This window comes from Dunckerocampus dactyliophorus, chromosome 10, assembly GCF_027744805.1.
Source record: "Dunckerocampus dactyliophorus isolate RoL2022-P2 chromosome 10, RoL_Ddac_1.1, whole genome shotgun sequence".
NCBI lineage: Eukaryota > Metazoa > Chordata > Actinopteri > Syngnathiformes > Syngnathidae > Dunckerocampus > Dunckerocampus dactyliophorus.
This window is the reverse complement of record NC_072828.1, coordinates 453,824-481,188: the sequence shown is the minus strand read 5'-3', so window position 1 is coordinate 481,188 and position 27,365 is coordinate 453,824. Positions and strand designations below refer to the sequence as shown.

Below are 27,365 nucleotides of genomic sequence, written 5' to 3'. Positions count from 1 at the left end.
ATGGAGCAAGCCCTTTACACGAGGTTTTACCGTACTCCATCAAAACCCGAAGAAGACCATTTTCCCAGCCGTTCTCTCTTTAAAACATGGCGGAGTACGACACTGTGCAGAAAAGTGCCCTGAAAATTAAGGGTTTAGGAAGTATTTCTTCGGGAAAAAAGTGAGTAAAATGCAAAGATTTGTTGTTTAACTACGGGTTATTGTGGGCCTGTTAAATGCAGCCCTTCAGTGCGTTTCAATTCGGCCGTTCGCCCGTCGTACAAGTGAGCATACATGCTAGCACAACACTAAAGTAATCTGTCTGTCTTGGGCTTGATGTGTACGTGTCGCTCATGAAAAATAGTTACTGTGCAATAAAACACTCATCGACACTTTAGTATTCCAGATATAAGCGAAACTGCTAACTGCAAACATTTAAAAAAGACGTCGAGGAACACAAGTCGTCGAGCAGTACTTTTTTTTTTTTGCACAAAATCCTACAAAGTCAGTCACCAGTGCGTGCGCGTTGTAACACGACGGTGGATTTTTAAATACATTTTTCACTATTTTGATGAACATGCGTAATAATGCGCGGTCAAGTCAGTGATTGTATTTGTATGGACATATGAGCGCCTCAGTGAGAAAAGGAGCCATTGGCTGTCCTTGAAGTCGATTTGATGATGCCGTCATATGCTAATTTGCATCCAATTTGCATATGATGTAACAGATTCTGTAGGAAAAAAGCATAACCTCGTAAGAGACAAAAAGTGAGTAAAAACACCTTTGTTACGTTTAGAATTACAAATAAACTTGATTCTTGTTTTGTTCATCTAAAATTGGCGATCACTTCATCAAAATAAAATAATCGTATTATTTGGTCTCGGCCAGCGTGCCTCAACGTCCAGCCAGCTTCATAATAACATCCATACTCGCCTCCGGCCATTTCAAGATGAAGAAACATTCATGTTTTAGATCCCGCTCTGTAAAACAGGGCGAGATCCACCCCGGCCGTCATCTCGCCTCTCACATGCGTGATTCATGGATGCGTGGAGTTCCACGATGCCCTCGGTGTGCTGTGGAAGCTGACTGTGCACTGACAGCTTGTGGCTGTTTTAGGGTGGGGCGCAGCATATGTGCTTTCACTTTTAAGTCCCCAAATACCAGAAAACTCTCCATCGACACCAGAAAAAGTCGCTAGTCGCTTTTGATATGTCACCAAGAGGGTTTGGAATTTGCCAGATTTAGCGACCAAGTTGGCAACACTGCATATGAGGTGTGGTCAGAACCAGAGTTACGATACCATCTAGTGTACAGACTTGCATACTTATATAAGCTACACAAACACTCCCGAGCGCCAAATATATCTGTGGTGGTTCCAATTTATGAAACAGTAACTGAATGTATGGGAAACACTGTAATAGTAAATAATATATATGCGATTATGGAATTAAGTTTAGACACAGGAGTGTGAAGAATGTTTGCCCCCTTCCCGATTTCTTATTTATGGCATGTTTGTCGCACTTAAATGTTTCAGATCATCCAACAAATGTAAATATTAGTCAATGACAACACAACTCAACACTTTATGCACTTTTTAAATGAAACTTTTTATTATTAAATGCAAAGCTACATGTCCCTGTGTGGAAATTGTCATTGTGTCATTGAAATTGACACTGGGCACAAACGAGTTCCAAGACCAAAACCACTGCTGAACAAAAACAACATTAAGGCCCCAAAACATCTTGATGATCCTCAAGACCTTTGGGAAAATACTCAAACGTTTTTGGAAGCTGTGTGTCTCTCAGAAAAAGACCATGATATCAACAGTAAAATCTGGTGGTGGTAGTGTGATGGTCTTCAGGACAATGATCCAAAACACACCAGCAAGTCCACCTCTGAATGGATGAAGACTTTGGAGTGGTCTAGTCCAAGTCCTGACCTGAATCCTATTGAGATGCTGTGGCATGACCTTAAAAAGGAAAAGCCTCCAATGTGGCTGAATGACAACAATTCTGCTAAATTCCTCCCCAGCGCTGGAAGAGACTCATTGCAAGTTGATTGCAGTTGGTTGCTGCTAAGGGGGGCCAGCCAGTTATTAGCTTTAGGGGGCCATCACTTCTTCACACAGGGACATGTAGTTTTGGATGTTTTTTCACCCTTCATGATAAAATGTTTCATTTAAAAAGTGCATAAAGTGTTGAGTTGTGTTGTCATTGACTAATGTTTACATCTGAAATATTTAAGTGGGACAAACATGCAAAAAAATAAGAAATCATGAGGGTGCAAACACTAGCCCACCCCTGTATGTCATATTAACATTTACAAATAGGAGCCTGAGTCTTTTTGAATATACGTTTTTCAGGCTATATATTAATAAGTAGTGGTGTTGTCCAGGAAGAAGAAGAAGGACAAGGAGAGCAAGCGTCGCATGGAGCAGGTTGTGACCAATGACAATGAGGAGGAGGTGAAGGCCACAAAGACATACATGGACAAAAGGACGCCTGCTCAGGTCGCTTTTGACAAGATGCAAGAAAAGAGGGTATGTATGTCAAATATCATATGAGCACACAAATTCTGACTTTGTGATGTATCTCATGTTTCAGTGTTGTGTGAGGTGTATGTTACTGTCTCTTTAAGAGAATGTGTCTCTTCAGCACACGCATGTATTTCCATGAGACCTAATTATAATCCTGAACATCCGATTCCAAAGACGTATTTAGACGCCTTTTAAGTTTTCTTGCACAAGAGGCGAAAATAGGTGATGATGCAATTGCACACTAATGATGTCACTTTTATAGCAGTTTTAAGCCATAAAAACGGCCACATGGTGTCAGAATTGCATTTGATAAGAGCTGAGAATGTGAATTTGAATGGAAAAAACACACGACAGGAAGGAGGAAGTGAGAGAGCGTGGAGGAGTGCAGTGTGCAGAAGGTTATGCATTGTTGGGACATTTTAGTGCATACACACAAACACTGTTTCGTTCCAGATGTGAATGGAATAAAAAATACTTGCATCCTATTCCATTATGTCCACAACCACTTATGTTGACATGGGCCTGCGTCCCTCACACTTGTTTTATGTTCTTTCCTGACAGCAAATGGAAAGAATTTTGAACAAAGCCTCCAAGACTCACAAGCACAGGGTGGAGGTATGTCATTACACATTTGAAAAGTCTACCAGATCAACAATGGATCTATTCTGCACAAGTTTTTGTCAAATAAATGATTTCATCATATTTATTTTCCCCCAAAAATATGCCTTGTTTTTTGTTTTTCCAGAAAGCACATGTCACTTTAATGTAGGCCTACTGCATAAATAAGTGATGAAACAGGTCAAATGCACAGCGAACATGTACCATTGTTAGAAATAGCCCACATTTTCTCCATGTTTATGTCTATATGCCTCACTGATAATGTTTTTTCCTCAAGCACTTTGTTCAGCGGTCCTTCAATGCACCATAGTTGCTGTAAGATGCAAACGTCTTAACGTGTATTCCGTGTGTTGATGGCTCATCTGATATTACCATTCATTAGTAGGGGTTTGGCCTGTCACAATAACAAATCTCACTGGTCCTTAATCGATGGTCTGTGCTTTTGACGATAACATTTTTTCATACATTTTTGTCATGAGAGCTAATGCTCGGAACGCCAAACTAGCAGGAGGCTTGGGCGGGAGTGAGCCGTCTGTCAAAAAAATAAATGTCTTTAAAGATGGACCCATATGGATGTCATGTATTTTGATGGACAATTTCAATATGAGAGAATAAAAAAATTCCGATATGCTGGAATGCCAATATATGGTTACAGTATACAGTAGTACCTCGCATAACGTAAACTTCCTTTTACGTAAATTCCACTGAACGTAAAGAATTATATAAACATAATGTCCCAGAGGTGTTCTATTGGGTTTAGGTCAGGTGAACGTGGGGGCCAGTCAATGGTATCAATTCCTTCATCCTCCAGGAACTACCTGCATACACTAGCCACATGAGGTCGGGAATTGTCGTGGACCAGGAGGAACCCAGGTCCCACTGTACCAGCGTAGGTTCTGACAATGGGTCCAAGGATTTCATCCCGATACCTAATAGCAGTCAGGGTGCCGTTATCTAACCTGTAGAGGTCTGTGCGTCCTTCCAGGGATATGCCTCCCCAGACCATCACTGACCCACCACCAAACCAGTCATGCTGAATGATGTTGCAGGCAGCATAACGTTCTCCACGGCATCTCCAGACCCTTTCATGTCTGTCGCATGTGCTCAGGTTGGACTTGCTCTCATCAGGGAAGAGCACAGGGCACCAGTGGTGTAGTTGCCAATTCTGGTGGTCTATGGCAAATGCCAATGGAGCTCTACGGTGCTGGGCAGTGAGCACAGGGCCCACTACAGGACGTCGGGCCCTCAGGCCACCCTCATGGAGCCTGTTTCTGATTGTTTGGTCAGAAACATTCACACCAGTGGCCTGCTGGAGGTCATTTTGTAGGGCTCTGGCAGTGCTCATCCTGTTCCTCCTTGCACAAAGGAGCAGATACCGATCCTGCTGAGGGTTGAAGGACCTTTTACGGCCCTGTCCAGCTCTCCTGGAGTAACTACCTGTCTCCTGGAACCTCCTCCATGCGTCCAGGTACCGCAGTGATGCCCTGGTCCAGATCTGGGAGGAGATCCCCCAGGACACCATCCATAGTCTCATTAGGAGCATGCCCCCACGTTGTCAGGCATGCGTACAAGCACGTGGGGGCCACACAAACTACTGAGAATCATTTGGAGTTGCTACAATGACATTTTAGCTAAATGGACCAGTGTGCTGCATCATTTTTTCACTTTCATTTTTGGGGTGTCTTTGATTTCCCCCCTCTATAGGGTGATCATTTTCATTTCTATCAAATGATGTGGCATCATTTTGTTACTAATACATCACCCACTTATTATCAGGAAACATATTCAACATCATTTTTCCCCCAGTTTAGATCTGATGTGTTTTCCAAGTGTTCCTTTAATTTTTTTGAGCAGTATATTTTCCCACCATATTTGGTGGACTTTGAATATTTTGAAGTGCCAAAGGGGTGAGTTTGGGAAGATCTTGGAACGGATTAGGTTATTTACATGTATTTTACACTTCGTATAACATAAAAACCCTACAACATAAAGGTTCTCGGAACGGATTATTTATGTTGTAGGTGCGTCTACTGTATATTTAAATTAGAGATGTCAATTGGTGAAAATATTTAAAATATGCCACAGACACAGGGTCATTGGCTCCTTCTGATTTGCCGAATCTGTCATTGTCACTCTCTTGTGGATTACTTCGAAATGACTTTAATCAGCTCTGGTTATGGTGCTCTTTTGTCTTAAAAACCTGTTTTACTTTCACTGAAGATACACCTCTTAAGGCCAAATAATGTCATTGTGGCATCATGTATCACTAGGTATCACTGCTTTTACTCTTGCTCTCAGGCAATGTCCAGCCAAATCCAGGACCAGCATTGAATAGCATTAGCATTAGCTAGGTCAGGACTTGGTCTACTACATTTAAATGCAAGACGTCTGGTCCCTAAATTGCATCTCGTTAAAATTTAGGTCCAGGCGACTAATACAGACATCCTTTTTTGTCAGAGTCTTGGCTCACTAAAGCAACTATGGGTGGGTATAATGTCTTTGGGTGCGATCGCCCAAGGAAAGGTGGTTATTAAAAATAAATATAACGTTACCCTGCTATCCTCCGTCTCTTCGAAGTCTTGGTCAGACTCTGACCATCATAGGGTGCTATACAGTAAATCACCCTCTGCATCTCCTGACGCTCTATCCTCACTCCAGTTGTTTGTAGCTTGGTTAAACGTCCGTGAGCTGCTTCTGGTTGGAGATTTAAACCTCGACTGGTTAACTTCATCATCAGACAACCTTAAATCGCTTTGTGACACTTTAAATCTGACTCAACTTGTAAATTCTCCAACCCACCCAAACACTAAAAATCCATTGAAATCATCTTCAATCGACCTGATTTTAACAGGCGCCCCCCATCAGTAGACAAGTATAGGTGTATTTGCAAATGGTCTCAGTGATCACTGTGCCGTCGCAGCAACAAGAAATACTAAAATCCCCAAATCTAAGCCACATATTCTCCTGAAAAGAGATTATCAAAATTTCTGTGTGCAAGCTTTTCTGCATCACCTGGCCGCATTCAAATGGAGCAGAATCTCCTTATTCAACGATGCTGAGCTGGCCTTGAATTATTTTTATGATGAGTTCAGTCGCATCATAAATAGGCATGCTCCAATCAAAATTTAGGGTGAAGGGACGAAAAAATCCTTGGTTTTCATCTGATTTAGGAAACCTTAAGGATAGGGACGCTGCCTGGGCAAGGACTTGAAAAACTAAATCAGAGGCAGACTGGCTCAGCTTTCGTTGACTTTGTAACAAATGTACTTTTGTAATGAAAAAAGCTAAATCTGACTTTTACTTGACTGAATCAACAAAAAATCTAAAAGACACAAAAAAATGTTGGCAGGTCATGAAATCAACTAATCATGAAATGACTTGTGAACTTCTCTGATTTCTGGTTCAGGACCCGTGTCCAATAAATTGTTTTAATGATCATTTTATTTCTGCTGGCTCCTTGTTTGAGTCTTTACATCCGGAGCTGTCGAAAGCGGATCCAGCTTGTGTGAACTCACCTTTGGTCCCAACATCAGCAAGTGGTGATACCACCTGTCTGTTTGACTTTACTGCTGGGACTGCCTCTGAGGTTCGGAGTGCTCTGAGGAGACTGGACCCAAAAAAAGCTGCTGGACCTGATAATGTTGATCCTTTTTTCGTAAATTTGGCTGCTGATTTTATTGCTGAGCCTCTAGTGCATATTTGTATTCTTAGTTTTATCAGCAATAAATTACCCAAAGTTTGGAAGTCTGCATTCGTTCTTCCCCTTTTAAAAGGAGGCCATCCTTGTATGTATAATTACAGACCAATTTCTAAATGATGTATATTAGCCAAAGTATCAGTGATCAATGAACAGACTTTTCAGTGTCAAAGAAATATGTTATCATTGTTTCAATCAGGTTTTAGAAAACAGCACACCACTGTTACTGCTGGTCTTAAAGTCTTAAATGATTTTATTGAGGCTCTGGACAGTAAGAAACATTGTGTAGCTCTTTTTATTGATTTATCCAAAGCCTTTGACACAGTAGACCACGGACTCTTGGTTGAAGTTTTACACAGCAGTGGTATTTCGAAATCGGCCAGTGATTGGTTTTCTGATTATTTAACCAACAGAATTCAGTGTGCGCAGGTGGCAGGATCCACCTCCACTACTCTTGATTTGTTGAAAAGGGTGCCCCAAGGATCAGTTCTGGGTCCCATTTTATTTTCATTATACAGTATATCAACAGTCTGTGTACTGATGTGTCAAACGCATTTTATCATTTTTATGCCGATGATTCCATTATTTATTGCCGTTCACCCTCACTAACTCAGGCTTTTGGCTTTTTACAAGCTGCTTTTAATGTTGTTCAGTCTTGTCTGAGGACCCTGAAACTGGTCTTAAATACAGAAAAAACCAAGCTCATGGTCTTTTAAAATTCCAGTGTGTTCCCAGTAAACATACCAATTGTTGTCACGCTGCAGGGTAACACCATCCAGCTGGTCTCTGATTACAAACACCTGGGGTTCCTTCTTGACCACCAGCTTTCCTTTAAGGCACATATCGCAAAATTAGTTTCCAAACTCAGGGTGAAAATGGGGTTCTATTATAGAAATAGACTTGTTTTTCGCTCAGAGCCAGGAAACTGCTTGTTTCAGCTACGTTTCTCCCTCTGATCGACTATGGAAATGTGCTGTACAGTATGTGGATGCTCCTCTCAGGTGTCTCCAAATTTTAAACAGTGTCTATCACAGGACCTTGAGGTTTGTCACTGGTGATGGCAGCCTCACACATCATTGTGACTTATATGTGAAATCAGGACTGCCATAGGTATAAACACTGGCTGATCCTGACTTATAAGGCTCTGCTTGGCTTAATCCCAACATATCTAAGTACTTTACTCCAGAGAACTGAAAGTCACTATGCCTTGTGGTCTTGTGACATCCCCCATCTCTCTGTTCCTCGTGTCAGAACTGAACTGGGGAAGAGAGCGTTCAGTTTTGCAGCCCTCATAGCGTGGAATTTTTTACAGGCTGAACTGAAGCTCTCAGAACTCATTCCTTTTGGAGCCTTTCGGTCCTGTTGGACGAAGAGCGTGAGACCACAGAACAGTACCTTTTGTTTTAAATAGCTTGTATGTATTTATCACTAATCACCTGCACCTTACAAAGTATGTGTGTTCATATACATTGTTTATTGTCACCTCCTAGATTTGTACATTTATCACGTGTGACGTGTGTTGCTGACCTCTTGGCCAGGTCACCCTTGTGAAAGAGATCCTGATCTCAGTGGATTTTTATCTGGTTAAATAAAGGTTCATAATAGTAATAATCTATGTTTAATGCAAGTGGCGCATTGTCCCATTTTGTTTGATGTTCTTTGATGTAACTTTGTCCCACGCTGCACAGATTGTCAACTATACTGTATCCATCCATCCATTTCCTTTGCTGCTTCTCCTCATTAGGGTTGCAGGAACTATACTGTATTTTTAGCCTTTTTCTTTCAGCTCATATTTGCTCCCAATTGCTGATACTATGTGGGAATGCATAAAGGTGAGATTTGATGAGCTTATCGAGTGCTAATGTGCATATTTGTTCAGTACACAACCTCTGTGAAAAACAATGACATTGAAAGTCCAGGCTGGTACTGGTGGATGGTGGCTCCGTATTCATTTCGTGCTTTTAATTTCATGTTCCTGTCATAGTTTTACACAATACATTATAAGATTAGATGGCTAGAATGTACTTTTGTTTGGCTAATTATCTTTCCTGGTGACTAGCTCGTCGCTGGGAACATTGACATAAGCCCCTACATAGCTGTCTTCAGCTATGCCTGCCATTAACTAGCGGCTCGTATCCAGTTCAAAGCAAAACAATCAGTCGCGGGACGGCTTGCTTCTAAAATGACAATAAAAAAATCTAAGTGCTTCAGTACCTTCTCGCAGCTCGATTCTCTCCGGCAGGCGACATAGTCCGTGACAATTCCAATCACAGCGACAGGAGATACAAATAACTTTGGTCTTGTTTCTTTCAAGCTAAACTTACCAATGAAAATACTCATTTCTTCCTCCATTTCTCATCAATATTTGTACTCCATGATGGCCGTTGCTTCCTCAAACTATGGTGTGGGCTGAGGGTCAAACAAGACATGCGCACGTTAATCGTGCATTAAAAAAAAAGTCATTAAAGGTAACTTGCTTTAACTTTGACAGTCTTAATTGAAATGTTTACATTTTTTCAGTGAGAGAGGAAATATGTGCTCGTGATGGTTTAAATACAGTTCCAAACACTTAGGGAGATATGACGTGAAGGGGGAACATTTGACTATTTTTCCACACACTTTTATGATGGAAATTGTGTGGAACAAGCATCATGTGAACATCAATTGCATCAAAAATATGATGTGCAAAAGGGCCATTGAACCTCTGGGGAATGAATTATGAAGACATTTACTTTCCACACTTTCTCTTATCGATATTCTAATCTTTTAGGAAACACTTATGCCCTCAGTTTTAGGGCCAGATTTATTACTCTTGGACTTTGGCCACTGACTGATCTGCTGTGTTTTCTAAGAGAAGAAACACGCTGCTTGCATCGACTAACGTGCCTTTTTGTTATTCTGCAGGACTTTAATCGCCACCTGGACAACCTGACGGAGCATTATGATATTCCCAAAGTCAGCTGGACCAAATAAATCTTTTTTTTTCCTAATGCTTTATTTTGGAAGGTTATATTGTGCTTGTGTCATGTATTAAACGTTGCTGACATCAGTTTTTGATATGAAAGAATTAGGGAAGATGGTCTTGCTTTTTTAATAGATAAACCACAGCACATGATGGCAAACCCAATAAATGGTTTCAAGACCATTTCTGCATTTTTATTAGCAGACACAGTCTAGCAACTGCATGAGCATGGTTCCATTCCCCCAAAGTCATTATTGTGTCACACCCGTGTGTGTGTGTGTGCGCGCCATCACTGATGGTGAGAATGGCGGGTACAAAGATTGAGTCCGTTTACCACGTCACAGGAAAAGTTCACTTGGGTCCCAGCATGTTGCTGGGCTTCACCCACTGGTCAAACTGCTCCTCCGTGAGGTATCCCAGCTCCACAGCCACCGCTTTCAGCGTGGAGCCTTTCTTGTGGGCCGTCTTGGCGATGGTGGCCGCCTTGTCGTAGCCGATGTGTGGGTTGAGCGCAGTGACCAGCATGAGCGACTCGTTCATCAGCTTGTCGATCCTCGCCCTGTTGGCCTGGATGCCCGCCACGCAGTTGTTGGTGAAGGACACGCAGGCGTCGCCCAGCAGCCTGGCCGAGTTGAGCACATTCTTCACCATCATGGGCTTGAAGACGTTGAGCTCGAAGTGACCGTTGCTGCCCCCGATGGTCACTGCCACGTGGTTCCCCATGACCTGGGCGGCCACCATGGTCATGGCCTCGCACTGGGTGGGGTTCACCTTCCCCGGCATGATGCTGCTTCCGGGCTCGTTCTCGGGTAAGATGAGCTCTCCCAGGCCGGAGCGCGGTCCTGAGCCCAGGAAGCGGATGTCGTTGGCGATCTTCATCATGCTGACGGCCACAGTGTTCAAGGCTCCACTCAGCTCCACTAAGGCATCATGGGCCGCCAGGGCTTCGAACTTGTTAGCGGCCGTGACAAACGGCAGCCCGGTGAGGGAGGCGACGTTTGAGGCGACCTTTTCTGCAAATCCGATGCGGGTGTTGAGGCCCGTCCCAACCGCGGTGCCTCCGGCGGCCAGCTCGTACACCCTGGGCATGGCTGTTTCCACTCGCCGGATGCTGTACTTCACCTGCTGCACGTATCCACCAAACTCCTGTCCTAAGGAGAGCGGCACCGCATCCTGAGTGTGCGTGCGGCCAATCTTGATGATATCCTTAAACTCCTCCACCTTTGCAGCCAAGGCGTCATGCAGGGTCTGCAGGCCAGGTAGCAGAACTTGATGGACCTCTGTGGCTGCAGCAATGTGCATGGCAGTAGGGAAGGTGTCATTAGAACTTTGGCTCTTATTGACGTGGTCGTTCGGGTGGACTGGATCTTTAGAACCCAGTTTGCCTCCCAGAATCTCAATGGCTCTGTTGCTGATCACCTCATTGACGTTCATGTTGGTTTGCGTGCCAGAGCCAGTCTGCCACACCACCAGAGGGAAATGATCGTCCAGTTTTCCAGATGAAACTTCATCCGCTGCCTGGCAAATGGCGTCTGCTATCTTCGGGTCGAGACCGTAATCTTTGTTCACCACAGCAGCTGCTTTCTTAAGGATACCAAAAGCCTTGATGACCTGGAGGGGCATTCGTTCAGACGGTCCTCCTATCTTGAAGTTCATGGTGGATCTGACGGTCTGGGCGCCGTAGTACTTGTCCGAGGGCACCTTGAGCTCACCGAACGTGTCCCGTTCGACTCTAAAATCAGAGCTGGCCATCCTGGACGGGATTATTACGAGTTTACAGTTGACGCGAACTTGCTGCAAAGTCCGGAGACCGCAGTTAAACTGCTGGATGTGTCCGAAAGAGCGAAACATGGCTGCTCCTTAGAGGTGAATCCCGACGACGTCAACGCTGCCTGTCACTTTGGGAGCTGTCATTGGGCGAACGTGAAGCCGAGCTCTCAACAGCCAATCGAAGAGAAGCATAGACGGGATTTCCGGAATTGGTCACCAATCAGAGGAGGATCTTGGAAGGGTTATTCATAAAATGGTAAGTGTGTATTTCCGGTTTATCACTGAAACGAAGACAGGTCTGTTCATATATAAACGTCACTTGCTTTATAGCATTTAAAAAACACTTATATAAAAATATCAACAATCAGTGCTAGTTTATACACGGAAACAAAAATACTAATGAATATGGACTGTATATAGTGTGTATGTATATAATACTTATAATACTTTGGAACACATACATTCACATCATTCTCCATGGAGGATGTGTTATTACTGAAAGACGATACATCTATTTTTAGAACCTTATTTGTATAAATTGAAAATGTTTACAGGGCCGGAAAGTTTTTTTTTATTTTGAAGGGAGAAAACAGCGGCTCACCGGAAGTCTCTTGTGTCCTCAGTCGTGGTATGACAGGAATTTGGCACAAAGTTTGAAATAATTTCGACAGTAGTAGTGTAGAAATACACACAATACTTACAATTTAGACCTTCACATAAAAACAAGGGAAATACAAATATATATTCACGTCATCCTCTACTGTACGTCTCTTATTATTGAAGGTTTTCATGATGGTTGGATTTGATGTATTATATCAATAAGAAACGATAAAATTTTTTGCAAAATTATTCAAAATGAAAGGTGATTATTTTTTACTACTAAACTCCAAAGCAGAAGTGTTTTTATTTTGAAGCGTGTCAACAAGTTCTCACCGGAAGTTAGTCGCGTGTTTTCAATCGATTCCCTCCGCTTGTGTCTTCTCGCGGTAACGTTAGCATAGTACGCGATTAGCTCTCTTAGCTAGCTCCGTCGTTTTCAGGTTTCGTGTCGACCTGACGACCACAGACAGGGAGCGACACGCAAAAGGCTGCATACATATTTATATTTTTGATTCCAAGCTGCTGAGGGGACCAGGACCATGCCTCATAACTTCCAGCCCGGAGACCTGGTCTTCGCTAAAATGAAGGGGTACCCCCATTGGCCAGCCAGGGTGAGTTAGCTAGCAGCAGCAGCAGAAGCGAAGGCATCCTTCCCTGCAACCGTCCTAACACAAACACATACAACACAATCGTACATTGCATATATTATCACATGATGTGGATCTATTTACTATACAAGTATGCAATTTAGTAAAAAAAAACAAAAAACAATTTGCATGCGACAATGTCGGCCTGCGTGCACCATCTGCTCAGCTAACGTTCATTCTCAAGTGACGTGCGACTTATTTGCACAACAACCTTGTTTGAAATTCTTCATGATCAGCGTATGCCGCAATGATTTAAGGATGCTGCAGTGGGTTGAACAAACATCCTCCTGAGCAGTCAAGCAGCAGCTACTGTATATGTGCTATTGGCTTTCCTTTTCAGTTTAAAACATACAACGTTGTCTTGTTTATTCCCAGATTGAAGACGTGGCGGATGGAGCAGTGAAACCCCCACCAAATAAAATTCCAATTTTCTTCTTTGGGACTCATGAAACGTAAGCACGAAGTGACAATTTAATGCCACGACACGAGGTGCACCTGCTGAATCTGTTCCAAGAAGCTCCTGCCACATTTCCATACAGAATATCTGAATTTTAGCCTACAAATGTATTCATTCTCTTGATATTTGCATATATTATGTTTTGATTGCACAAAGTGGCGAATGTCATGCAAGGGATTTTCAAAGTGTGCGACATTACTGCAGCTTGACGAAAATGAAGAAAAATATCCGCAAAGCTACCTTCAGTTCGGTTCAAAGAAAAAATAATAGAGTTTTACTTCCGACAGTGTGAGCACATTCTGGAAAAATAGTTTTTGAAGGAGTAGGGGAATGTTTCCCAAGGCTCAAGTCTGACTGTGGCGGTAGATAGGCCTGTCACCACAATCGAACGATGACAAAAAACCCGATGTCGATCATTTTTGTCGGCCTGGATAAATTGACATGCGCAATTTATCTCATGCGCAGCCTCATCTCTCTTTCAGGCCGGATGACAAGAGGGTTCACTCTGCAGCAGTCTGTGTGCGTTGATGCTGCAGTGGAATAAACGGAGAGAGTGAACCCTCATGTCGTCTTCTCCCCTCACAAGGTAGCGTAGTGAGCATATGCTAACACGAATGACAGCACAAAAGCGATGGTTTCTAAGTGCCTTTGTCCTGACAGTCAAAGCTTACTGAGGCGTTTGGTGGGCAAATATAAACAAAACAGTGCAAAATGGTGCTCACACAGACAGTGTGGCTGGCTACATTGCAAAAACATACATGCAGGTGTAACCCGTCCTGCTTCGCACTGCCCGCACTGGGGCTTGAACACAGTACCTTCGTAATGGGAGACGAGAGCGCTGAACACACGGCCAAAAGCCCGGACTGTCGACCGCATGTTCAGCGCAACTCTCAAGGCAGAGGGAGTGAGGTTTACCAACGTACACTTGCACAGCCTCACAGGCTGGCATCTGTTATACAGGCAACTTCTGCGTCAAGCTAATGTGGCCCACACAGGTTGACCGTACACTACACTTGAGCACCGTCTAGTGATTCAAATGTGAATTACACCTCTCATGACAATAATTAAGAAATTGTCTCAAAAATGTTGCCGATAATATCAATTATCGATGATAATTTGTAGGACAGTTATCGACCAGCACAATTTGTTATTGTGACAGTCTTGGTGGTAGATAAAGCCATCTTCTGATTTGCATAATTGGCCACAATGCATGTCATTTATAATACACACACACACACACACACACACACACACACCAAGATGAAGCTTTATGTTATGTTATTGTATTTATATGTGCCACGTGCCTATAAATACCAAGCCACAAATGGCAGATAGTTTTTATATTTGATATTCATCTTACATCGTAACAAACTCATTTAACCTGAGGAGTACTGAGATTTTCGACATCCATTGACATCTGATACAAGAGCTGTTCTTATGAGTACTATCATATGAAAATGAAGGCTTATGACTGTTTCTTAGGTTTTTTTGCCAATAAATCAAATGTTTCAAATACTACTAAGTTGGTAAGCTAGTAAGATGGCCCCTGCCTTCTATGTGTGGACCACTAGAGGGTGCGGTGTCCACAATGTCCCTGAAGGTTTGGAGTTTGAAGGAGTAGATGGGTGCTTAACATGAGTAGCAGTTGACGTTGTGTTGTTCTGCAGGGCATTCCTGGCAGCCAAGGATCTTTTTGCCTATGAAAAGTACAGCGAGCGCTATGGGAAGCCCAACAAAAGGAAAGGCTTCAATGAAGGCTTGTGGGAGATTCAGAACAATCCGCACGCCTCCTACAGCGCCCCACCTGTGGTAAGCTTCTCTCTCTGGGGAGATGTGGCACTTGCGTGACATCTGGCTGACTTGATCTTTGTTGTTCTTAGCTCGCCAGCTCGTCCGACAGTGAAGACAACAATGCCGGCGGCGGAAGCGATGACGAGGAGGAGGAAGAAGCCCCCGTGCCCAGGAGGGCGGACTCTGCAAGCGAAGTGGACTCTGATTCTGCCAGTGAAGACAGAGGAAGGGGAGGAGGAGGAGGAGTAGTGAAGCGGAAGCCGCAGCCTCCAAAGGTAAATCTTTGAGATTCAACTCTGAAGTAGTCACGCTTGGTTTATCAACATTATCCTCTGATCAGCATCGTAACTCCTCCTCTGTTCTTTGCTAACATGATAACCTTTCTGACACGTTTACCACGTGTGAGTGACGGGAAGAAAAGCTCTGACGTGCTCGGGGAGAAGTTGTTTGGCGCCGCCTTCGGGTTTGCATGTGTAAATCTCCTGACCCCCATCTCTCAGATCATGTCGTGTGTCCCGCAGGACTGCAATCTATTTGTGGCGCTGGTGGAATTCATTCAATCATTGTCTATGCCACTTGTCGCACACAGTCGTTGCAGGGTATGCTGGAGCCTATCCCAGCTGACTTGGAGCAACAGGCGGGGTACACCCTGGACTGGTGTCCAGCCAATGGCAGGGCACATATAGACAACCAATCACATTCATACCTATGGACAATGTAGAGTCTCCAATGAAGCTAACATGCATGTTTTTGGAATGTGGGAGGAATCCCACGCTTGCATGCACGGGGAGAACATGCCAACCCATGGCAAATCATGGCAAATTTGCATAATTGATGCATTTTTAAACATGAAAAGCAAAAAAAAATCTGTTGCAGTACAAATTAAGTCTGAGCCATATGCTGAGATTTTAGGTATGGGTGTAACAATTGGTTTAACCAACCAGCGTTGGTGGTTGCTGGGGGGCCATTCTTTTTAAGGGGCCACTTCAGTAAAGAGTTTGGCTTCTCAAAACAAAAGAGTAACGCATTTGCATCACAAAAATCAGACCTGGCGAGGCGACATTGCGGGAGACAAATATAACGGCAAGTGATGAGTGAGGTCTGATTCTTTTGAGGAGGCATTGTTCTCATGCACAGGTTACTACTTAAACGACCCCAGCACCTAAGCGGAACTATGGGACTCACGGGACCAAGTGGCGGTAAGTCGCTGTTGATGTACTACGCTGCCGATGGGGATATCATACAACAACCCCTTTTAATAAAATGATTCAATTCATATCGCCATTCATGGTTGCCAATACGATTCAAGGATGGTGTTGGTGCATTTAGAACGATATGATCCGAAACAATTCGGTATCTTTAAATGGATTCAGTCACGTTTTAGCCAAAAATCCAAGCGGTGTGACTGTGAAATAAATCCCTAGATACGAGACAGTGCAGGTGAAGTTGGAATCGGGTACAAAAGAATTATGCACAGAAACAACAAAGAATGGCCAATGCATTCCTATTTTATTTGAATGAAGTGCTGAATTAACAGCAGGTTCACCTTTTCTGCTCTCATCTGCAGTATTCAATACATTCTCAATAAAAGAGCTGGTGGTACCTTGTGTTGCTGCTGTAGCGGGAAGGAGACGATGCCTGCACGGTCAGCATTGTGTGACATCCCATGGTGCCTCAGTGGGTGCTCGGAGAGATTTGAGGTGTTGCCGAGCTACTTTCCTTGACCTTTACATATCCTAGAATATAACAGCAAGCAACTTATGGAGAATGCGTCTGTGTAGGCTCTCAGTCGTACAGGAGTTGTCCATCGAGGAAAAGGCTTCTTGAGACGTCATCTGTACTTCTGTGTAGAAGGTGTCGGAGCGAAACGTCCGACACCTTCTACACAGAAGTACAGATGACGTCTCAAGAAGCCTTTTCCTCGAAACTTATGGAGAACATCTCCCTCTTTGTAAAAGCCAAAGTGTTTCCACACACTGGACCGCAATGGTGGCTTCATTTAGTTCTCACTCGCAGGCTCGTCCTCTGCCATCCGCCATGCCACGTGTTGTTGTTGCTGGCATGTGGCGATGACGTCACCACCGGGCAGACTGAATCCAGTAACCTTGAACGTCTTTCGAGGGAACGGCTTTTTGAGACGTCATCTGTACTTCTGTGAAGAAGGTGTCGGACGTTTCGCTCCTCATCCGAAGAGCTTCGTCAGCGAACTAACAACGTCTTGAACGTCTTTATCATTAAAATTGCTAAAAAGCACCCACCCATATAAAGTCTTCCATGCTTCATTTGCTAGTGTCCATTCAGTCCATTCGTTACCTTTGCAACCGTGTTAGATCCATCTACTGTATGTCGTCCGGAACAGCAACTTGCCGAACACAGGTGGATGTGGTTGGATCATAGGAGTATAAATCCTTACATCCATGCAGTGGATGAACTGTTCCACCCCTCTTGAGAGTATCAAGAGGAGTGTGACTACTCACTAGTTGGCAGCACACATCCCTTCTGCTCCAACTTCTTCTTCTCTGGCAGAGCAGGTGTGTTCTCATGTGTTTGTGAGCGATGGTGAGCCACCACCGATTCATCAATGTCTAGGTTAATATTTCTGCCAGTACTGTAGCTGGCACCATGTGACATTCAGTGCTTCTGTGTTGTCTCAGCGTCCGCCGCCCCCAAAAAAGACTCGCCGCTCGTCCAGCAACAGAGACGAGGAGAGCGGATCCCCGTCAGAATCGGAAGCCACTCCTTCGGAGTCGGACTCTGGCAAGAACAGCGACCAGGTGATTGCTGCGCTGGCGGGATGGTGGTGGTGTTGGGACACGGGCACCAAATGTTGCATGTGTGTTTTCCACAACAGGACTTTACTCCTGAGAAGAAAACGGCAGCAGGGAGGGCTGGAAAGAAAGCAGCAGGCAGAGGAAAGAAAAAGGTAAAGTTGTCCTTAAGAAGCTGCATCACAAACAAACACAAGGACCGCTTAGCACGATGGCCGACACCATTCCTCTGCACACACTGACTGGCCAGGGGCCGTTGGCTCTGCCACCCTGGCCGGTGAAGCTTGCTGGCTGTCACACGTGCACTGGAGGTGTAGCGTCTATTACATCATGGATCTATTCCTACGTCAGCCGTCCTTCTGAGGACAGCACAGAGACCACTCTCATCATCATCATCATAGTATGATTCAAAATGCTATTGTATGTGTGTGTGAAAAATAAATACAACAAAACAGATTTGCACCACAAGGTTACCCAGCATGCCTTGCGGGTTGTAGATGTGGGTATAGTTTTTCACTGTGAGGCGCCCACAGCACGCCTTACAGTATTTCAATAAATTGATTGTTTTTGGGTTATCTCTTGGCAGAAGGATTCATCCGACTCAGATTCAGACTCAGGATCTGCTTCAGACAAAAAAGCCGCAGACAGCGACTCTGAGGATGAGAAGCCTCGGCCGGCCGTGTCTGGTTCCGAGTCTCGGTCTGGCTCCAAGTCTGAATCGGAATCTGACCCACCTCCCCGGAAGGCTCCGCAGGCACGCAAAAAAGCGCCAGGCAAGTTTGACGGATTCCCATCACCTTCTTTTGTCTTTTTTATCAGTCATGTGATTAAAAACAGGAAACCCCGTTTAAGTTGACACCCCATCACCATAAGCATAACCAATCACAAGGATTTCCTTTTTATTTACATTGTTGTGTTTGGGTGCATTATGTTACTTCCTGTGATAGAATCCAGAATAATTCTCCATAAGCCACTGTTGGTATAATGATAGATAGGCTGGAGGATAAACGTATGTATGATCATCATTCTATGAGCATGAGCAGATATGCTAGCATGTCTAAACCATAGTGATTCTTCATTGTTTTGTGTGTTTGTCTTCCACAGAGAAACCTGCACCTAAGCCTCGCTCACGGAAACCCAAAGCCGCGCCTCCCAAACGTGCAGCAGCAGCGTCGTCGTCGTCATCAGACAGCGACAGGTCAGCTTGCTTCCCAACCTGTAACATAAGACCATGCAGACCGCACGTTAGGGGTGTACGATATTAATACGGGATATGAGGGAATTATGACATCACACTGATGTACTTTGAGGAGCTGATGAACGTGGAGAATGAGAGAGAACAAAGACTAGAAGAGGTGACTTTTGTGGACCAGGAAGTAGCAAAGATTAGTCAGGATGAAGTGAGGAGGGCATTGAACAGGATGAAGAGTGGAAAGGCCGTCGGTCCTGATGATATACCTGTAGAGGTTTGGAAGTGTCTAGAAGAGGTGGCAGTAGAGTTTCTGACTGGGTTGTTCAACAGGATCTTAGATCATGAAAAGATACCTGAGGAATGGAGGAGAAGTGTGCTGGTGGCCATTTTGAAGAACAAGGGAGATGTGCAGAGCTGTGGTAACTACAGAGGAATAAGCTGATGAGCCATACAATGAAGTTATGGGAAAGACTAGTTGAAGCTAGACTAAGGACACAAGTGAGCATTTGTGAGCAGCAGTATGGTTTCATGCCCAAAAAGAGTACTACAGACGCAGTACAGAGAAGGCCAGACAGAGCTGCATTGTGTTTTTGTAGATGTGGAGAAAGCTTATGACAGGGTGCCCAGAGAGGAACTCTGCTATTGTATGAGGAAGTCTGGAGTGGCAGAGAAGTATGTTAGAGCGGTGCAGGACATGTATGAGGACTGGAAGACAGTGGTGAGGTGTGCTGTAGGTGTGACAGAGGAGTTCAAGGTGGAGGTGGGACTGCATCAGGGATCAGCTCTGAGCCCCTTCTTGTTCGCTATGGTGATGGACAGACTGACAGACGAGGTTAGACAGGAATCTCCATGGACTATGATGTTTGCAGGTGACATCTGTAGTGAGAGCAGGGAACAGGTGGAGGAGAAGCTAGAGAGGTGGAGGTTTGCCCTGGAAAGGAGAGGAATGAAGGTTAGCCGCAGTAAGACAGAGTACATGTGTGTGAATGAGAGGGACCCAAGTGGAAGACTGAGCTTACAGGGAGAAGAGATCCAGAAGGTGGAGGATTTGAAGTACTTAGGGTCAACAGTCCAGAGCGATGGAGAGTGTGGAAAAGAGGTGAAGAAGCGTGTACAGGCAGGATGGTACGGGTGGAGAAAAGTGTCAGGTGTGATGTGTGATAGAAGAGTTTCAGCTACAATGAAAGGAAAGGTGTAGAAAACTGTGGTGGTGTTTGGTCTAGAGACAGTGTCCATGAGGAAAAGACAGGAGACAGAGCTGGAGGTAGCAGAGATGAAGATGCTGAGGTTCTCTCTGGGAGTGACCAGGAAGGATAGGATCAGGAATGAGTACATCAGAGGGACAGCACATGTTAGAGATTTTGGAGATAAAGTCAGAGAGGCCAGACTGAGATGGTTTGGACATGTCCAGAGGAGAGATAGGGAATATATAGGTAGAAGGATGCTGAGTTTGGAACTGCCAGGCAGGAGGCCTAGAGGAAGACCAAAGAGGAGGTTTATGGATGTAGTGAAAGAGGACATGAAGGTAGTTGGTGTGAGAGAAGAGGATGCAGAAGACAGGCTTAGATGGAGGCAATTGATTTGCTGTGGCGACCCCTGATAATATAAAACATAGCTGATCATTTAAAAAGCCCTCCAGTGAGGCGAGATTACCCGTACTATGCAGGTCAGCAAACCAAACGCTCCTTTTTCTCCTGCCTGTGACGTTAACTTCCCCTGAGCTCACTTGTAAACAAACATTCACTTTAAGAAGTACGTTGTACCAAATGCTGAGCAAAGAGGGGGAAAAACCCATGGAGCACACAAAAAACCTCATGAGCCACCTGAAAAGCCAGAAAAGTGCCAAAGGTTTGCCAGAGACCTCCGTGGCGTCACACCGGCTGCTCAGAGGAGCGTGTGCCCGAATACAGTGCACCTTGCTGGGCCACAGCAGGTGGCTCCTCCCCCTCTATACTCTGGTTCTCCTGATAGTAATGATGTCATGATACTTCATTAGGATAGATCCATTAAATGCTAACTAGTTCCAGTCCCCCTTACTAACTACATTTATACCATATGGGTCTTGAGAAGCAGAAGGTTTTGGGTGTCTGTTTGGGGGGAAAAAAAGATATCGTGCATCCATTTTTGTGGCCTAACCCGACAGCGACAGCGAGCCGGACCGCATCAGCGAGTGGAAGAAGCGGGACGAGGAGCGCAGAAGGGAGCTGGAGGAGCGGCGGAAAAAGGAGGAGGCAGAGGAGCTGCGGCGGCTACGAGAGCGGGAGAAAGAGGAGGAGGAGAAGCGGAAAAGAGAAAAGGAGGTGAAAAAGGTGAGCGACAGTGACAACAGCAGCTCGGATGAAGGCGTGGACGAGCACCCCTTGAAGAGATCCAAGAAGCCCCCTCCCCCGCCCATCCCCGCGCCCTCTGACTCGGACTCTCCTGCATCAGCTGAGGTACTTGTCGATGAAAGCCACAGAGCACGAGAACTAGAAGGGTCTTTGACTTGTGTTGTTGTGGTGAAGGTGAAGAAAGCAGCCAGGAAGTCTGACAAGCAAAGTAGGAGCAGGATGAAGAAGGAGAAGGAGTGGAAGGAGAAGAAAAGCAAACCCTCCGAGGAGAGATCCAGATCCAGAGCCAGGTGAGAGAGCACACCCGGCATGGGGCACGTGCACGCCTATACGTGCTCATCTTGGACACTACTCTCTCTGCTTAGGTCAAAACCTGACAAACCCAAAGCAGAGAGTCTTCCACCCAAGAAAGCAGAGCAGAAGAAAGGTTTGTGTCTTGTCCTTGATCCTAACATATGAAACCACACCAGATGAAATGTCACCAGACAAGAGGAAGACCTTCTCTCCGAAGAGAAGTATCACAATCTACTCATTTCATTTCTCTTACGTCACCCTGCCAGACAAAGGCCATGTTCACGTTGTTTTTGGTCATATGTGGGCCCGTCACCGTAACAAACCTAATAATTGTCCTACGAATGATTGTCAATAATCGATATCATTGACAACATTTGTTGAGACTATGTTTATGTTATGTAATGTTATGTTATGTTATGTCTATGTTATGTAATCATGCAAGTATTTCACATTGGAATTGGAATGTCAGCAGCTTTTAAATCAAATTGGAATAGCTTTATGAATGTAAGCTAGTTTTATGACAGCCTTATTTTATTACCACTACTAGACGGGCTGACGCATGCTCACTTTGTTTTTATTGTTGGGTTTATGGATTATGGTGACAGGCCTACTCGTGTGCGACCTGTATGTGATGTCATGCTGTCTGAACGGTGGGGTTGCATCTATCCCACCTATACATCATACATGGTGTACAAGGTGTGGTTTACTGCCAATGTGCCACCACCACGCTCCGCCCACGATCTCCCGTAGCCATAGCCACAGTTCTTGCCCTCTTACTTCTTCATATCCTACGTGGAATCGTTTGGATGAGAAAATAGTGACGTGTTGAGGAGAGCATTGTGACTTTCTCTTGGCAGTTAGTAAAGTATCTACCCTGTTGCTCATGCACGTCACGTTCTGGACGCTTTGCTTTCACATTACCAACGAAAATGGGGCTTGTTAATGTGAACGCCACATAAAAAAACAGATTACGACAAAAAATTGGAGTTGGGCACCATACCCTGCAGTGTAAACGTCAGCAAAGAGACTGCATGACTGATGAAAGGGCTCACTCTGTTCATGCTGTTGTTCTATGGAAGAAAGGGTGCTGAAAGCAATGCCCAGAGTGACCTCTCTTCCTGCCTGCGTGGAGGAAAGCAGACACGCATGCACATGGCAACATCTTGATGATCCACTTGATTTTCCTTGATGTGTGGTTCATGGATTGATTACCATGCCAGGCCTGGTGCCCCCCACACTGGCATGGGAATCAGGTCTTGTGACGCCCCCATGGAATAACAGAATTACAAATGAACTTTTTCCTTCTCGTCGCATCGATACGGCGGTGATGGGGTTAGGGTCGGGGTTCCCTTCCCTCCCTTGTCTCGTGCCGTGTGCTTGCTTCATTGCCTCCCTTGTCAGAATGTTGCATGATTCCCTCCCTCCCGGTGTGTTGCGTCATCCGTGTAAATGAGCTCATTCCTATCAGCCCATGCAGGGTGTCCCAGTGGGGGAGTTTCTGTACAAATGAATTGTTTGATATTTCAGAAGCGTCGCCGGAGGAGAAACTTCAAAAGCTCCACACAGATATCAAGTTTGCCCTGAAAGTGGACAACCCTGTAAGTTTGTCACGCCACGTAGAGAAGCGTCATGTGCAGGAATGAAAAGTGCTGAGGCGTAACCGTCCTGCTGTTTTGTGTCTGCGGAGGACATTGAGCGCTGTCTGCAAGCCCTGCAAGAGCTTGAATCCGTGCCCGTCACCAGCCACGTCCTGCAGAAGAACGCTGATATCATTGCCACACTGAAAAAGGTTTGTCTCTTTCAATGCAATCCTATTCCATCACAAAAACAACTGAACAATGAAAGCTGGGAGCAGATGACTTCCTGTTTGTTTGTGAACAGGAGTTCCTCAGACTTGTGTGTGCATCGGGTCATGATGAGCAGGGAGAAACCTGTGGCAGGGGCTAATTGTTAAAAAAAAATGTATAAGGGGCGGGGGCACTAACGGGGCAGTCACATTTTTCACCTGGACTGATGCGCCTGGCTTTTCATGTGGGGTAAGGTTCTCAAATATGCAAGGAAATCAAATGAATATGAATGAATAAGATAATAAACAGACATAAAATGAAGTCATACAGTAATAACTAGCAAAGCACTCACAACGCACACCTCCGCCAAGTACAGTTACACCCTCAATATTAGTCCTACATATACATGTTTTATCGACATAGTTAGATTCCTGTGCTGTCCTTGCAAATGTATCATTAGCATGCTAACACCTAGCACAATAGTGTTTGTATACTGTAAGTGCCTACCTCTGAAAATGGTAAAAATGTTAGTATGATTATGTTAGAATGCTAATGTTAGCATGGTAGCAAGTGTCTGCTTAAGTTCATATTCATGAAAATCGCAAGAAATGCTAGTGTGTGCAGGCTAGCAATGCTAACATTAGCATACTAACAGCTAGCATAATAGTATATACCTATTAAAATGGCTATGCTGTTGTTAGCATGATAGTGCTAAGTGTTCATAGAAGTGTCTACCCATAAAACAGCTAAAAATGCCACAGTGTTAATATTAGCATGTTAACATGCTAATATTAGCATGCAGCCACCTAGCATGTTAGCAACAAGTTCTCTGTGTTAAACGTTGACCTGGATCGCCCCCAAAGTGTAATCGGCTCTTTCATATCGCATTTCTGACGATTCCTGAAAATGTCATCCAAATCCATTCACAACTTCTCAAGTTATTTTGAACACAAACAAACGGATAAACAAAACATAACCTGGGTTAAGATTATGAGTTGTGATTGAGAATTCCCACTCTGTTCAGCAGTCCTTGAATGCACTGCAGGAATGAAGCAGTGCGACAACCATGCATGTCTGTGACGCTGCCACGGCTTAGTTAGCGACAAGGTGCTGTGTTTGCCAGCAATAAATGAATGGATGTAGTGTACACGCTTGGAAGTCGGTGTAGAAAGCAGACATCCAAGCTGTATCGTCTTGCTGAAGCGGCGTGTGGTCTCCCATGCAGATTCGTCGCTACAAAGCCAGCTCGGCCGTCATGGAGAAGGCCAGTGAGGTGTACAACAAGCTGAAGCTTCGCTTTGTGGGCAAAGCAGAAGCGGCAGCCAAGCCCAAGACGGACAAGGAAGGGGAGGATGATGACAAGGAGACGGAAAGCCCAGGTAGAGTCACAGGAAAGACTTCATCTGATGGCTGAGATGAGGACTTGTAACCCCTCCAATGTGACCTGGATAGATTCCACTGCAGTCAACGGACAGTCGGAAGAGAAAAAAGAGCAAGAGGAAAAAGCGGTGGAAGATGAGAGCAACCACCACCCTGCTTCCACTCCAATCAGGTCAACATTTGATGTTCTTATTTCTCTTCTGTGATTTCTCTTATCTCATTCACATTTTCACCCAAGTTGCACACACGCCAAGACAGAGAGAAGAGAAGAGAATAGAATAGAATGCTACAATGGGCATTCAACAGCTGGCACAGTCTCCAGCTTTGCATAAAATACCATTCATTGCTATTTGATGAGACGTCATTATCACCAACCACCAGCTTCCATCTCATCAGTCCAAGAGTCTCAGGTAATCCACATGTACCGGTCACACGCCCAGGAAGCACCGGGGGTGCATGATATGAGGCAGGTATCACATCATAACGATTCATACCATAACATTAAAAATAGCCCCACTAATCGATCATTAAAAAAACACGCTCCAATTTACCTATACTGTGCGGGTGTGCCAATCAAGCGCTCCTTTTTTCTCCTGCCCGTGACGTTAACGGCCTGTCGTAACTTCCCCTGAGCTCACTTGGAAACATTCACTGGAAGAGGGAGACATTCCACGTGCTAGTGGGACCAAATGCGCTGCGAAGAGTGGGGAAAAGAAACACGTCATGCACACAAAAAACCTTATGAGCCAGTGCAAAGTGCAAAAGGTTTGCCAGAGACCTCCGTGTTGGCACACCAGTGTGTGCCCGAATACAGTGCACCTTGCTGGGCCACAGGTGGCTCCTCCCCCTCTATACTCTGGTTCTCCTGATAGTAGTGGTGTCATGATATTTGATGAGGATGGATCCATCAAATCCTAATTAGTTCCAGTCCTCCTTCCCTCCAAGTGTGCACTAGCTACACTTCCACCTCCATTTAGCTCATTCTATCCCAGCCATTTTTCAAAAGACAGTTTTGGAGCATTTGTACTGATCGTTCCGGGCACACAGAATATCATGTAGTATGGCTCTATACACATGGACACTACTGAAAGACACATTACACTCACGTCTTTCATCAGGAAACAAGGTTTGTTTCTACCTTTTTGTGTTCTTTAGTAATCAGCAGTACAACATACTGTAGGTAAGTTTCAGGAAAATACCAGTTCCTGACTACAAAGGGAGAAAGGCAGCTTTTTGTGAAAAGATACTGTACATTTCAAGCATAACTTTCACTTGGACACAAACATTTGTTGCTTTTGTGAAAGCTGAAATATCTGAACAACTACATGTATACCGGCATAAACAACAAACATACCATCAGCTATTTACAGTTTTCACATTTGGAACGGAACCATGTGTGTGCACGTGTTAAAGTGTCCCTACAATGCCTCACCCTCTGCACGCTACGCTCACGTCCTTGCTGTCATGTGTGAGTCTGCATGGAAATGATCACTTCTGCCTGAAATGATAATGCATTCATGCAAAGTTGCTCTTTTTGCCTGTAAAAGGCAAATAAATACTGTATGTTGTTGGGATGACATGTGCAACATAGACATGTCATACATTGTTCCAAAAAGCATCCTCAAACGACTGTAGTAGTCTTTTTTCTGTCATGGGTCCGTTATATTCTGGTAATTGTGACTTGTATGTGCTTTATCAGCCAAGATGGGTAAATGAGGGTGATATACAGGATGCGTATACATGATTTAGCACAGCCATTAGGTGGTGGAAAGACCTCAGATGTGATCCTCCAAACACTTGAACTGCAGTCCAGTCAAAGGCAAATGTGTCCACACTCCAAATAAATCAAGTTTGTATTTTGATGGCTACGATTGGAAGGTTAAGTTGTGCATGCGTCTTAAACGGTGCTGATTGTCTACATCACAGGCGGAGCCTCGACAGTCCACCGCAGACGAACCAGTACGCCCAAGCTAACAGCAACAACCCTGCAGCGACGCAAGATGGAAGTTAAAAGGAGGAAAGACCCGCACCCCCACAGCAGGCAGTCTATGAGACAGATGATGGACTTCTACCACCTCTTTGGAAAGGAATCGTACTTTGTGCAGCACACGGCCCTCTTCTTTATCACCACCCCACCCGCCTTTTTTCATTCTTTCATGCTCTACGGTGAACACATGCGCTTGCAGCCAACATCTGTGGGAAAAGTAGACGTGCTAAACGTGGACAGCGTTGTTGTTTTTTACTGGCTAACGTAAATCACACACACTATTGGCATTTTCCACACTGCTCAAGTGCTGCTTGTCTTTTCTTTTTTAACCTCAGCCTGAATGATATGTAAGACAATGAAAAGAGTTCAAGTCCAACTGAGGTTCACTGCCTTTTTTTTTTTTTTTTTGACACACGTGCTTGTAGACATGCAGTGGCGCTGCACACGTGCGTACGTGCGTTGTCTTGCTGTGATGTGTGCTTGTTAGTGGCGTTGTGTTACTGCCGTGGCGTGAGAGCCTGGCAAGCCGTGTGGAGATGAATGGTCATGAATAAACGCTACATAGAGCAG

The 27,365-nt window shown here is 44.7% G+C and overlaps 3 protein-coding genes across 5 annotated transcripts; 2 read left to right on the top strand and 1 right to left on the bottom strand.

Annotated features, from left to right (window-relative positions):
• The first annotated feature begins 17 nt into the window (after positions 1 to 17).
• Positions 18 to 9,965, top strand: fam32a (family with sequence similarity 32 member A). Its single transcript, XM_054790445.1, has 4 exons — positions 18 to 160; positions 2,374 to 2,518; positions 3,077 to 3,130; positions 9,735 to 9,965. The coding sequence occupies exons 1-4, from the start codon at positions 87 to 89 to the stop codon at positions 9,801 to 9,803; spliced, it is 342 nt and encodes a 113-aa protein (XP_054646420.1). The 5' UTR covers positions 18 to 86; the 3' UTR covers positions 9,804 to 9,965.
• fh (fumarate hydratase) lies at positions 9,908 to 11,697 on the bottom strand. Its single transcript, XM_054790438.1, has one exon. It carries the CDS (start codon positions 11,641 to 11,643, stop codon positions 10,144 to 10,146), a length of 1,500 nt encoding a protein of 499 aa, XP_054646413.1. The 5' UTR covers positions 11,644 to 11,697; the 3' UTR covers positions 9,908 to 10,143.
• Positions 11,662 to 27,365, top strand: hdgfl2 (HDGF like 2). Of its 3 annotated transcripts, none has more exons than XM_054790436.1 (16): positions 11,662 to 11,818; positions 13,185 to 13,261; positions 14,934 to 15,075; positions 15,147 to 15,332; positions 17,712 to 17,831; positions 17,909 to 17,980; positions 18,412 to 18,598; positions 18,930 to 19,023; positions 21,161 to 21,452; positions 21,522 to 21,637; positions 21,713 to 21,774; positions 23,169 to 23,239; positions 23,329 to 23,430; positions 24,654 to 24,807; positions 24,881 to 24,980; positions 26,735 to 27,365. In XM_054790436.1, the coding sequence occupies exons 1-16, from the start codon at positions 11,816 to 11,818 to the stop codon at positions 26,817 to 26,819; spliced, it is 1,863 nt and encodes a 620-aa protein (XP_054646411.1). In that variant the 5' UTR covers positions 11,662 to 11,815; the 3' UTR covers positions 26,820 to 27,365. The 3 variants fall into 3 exon arrangements, with proteins under 3 accessions (XP_054646411.1, XP_054646412.1, XP_054646410.1); XM_054790435.1 differs by lacking the exon at positions 11,662 to 11,818 and adding an exon at positions 11,889 to 12,773; XM_054790437.1 differs by lacking the exons at positions 11,662 to 11,818; positions 17,909 to 17,980 and adding an exon at positions 11,888 to 12,773.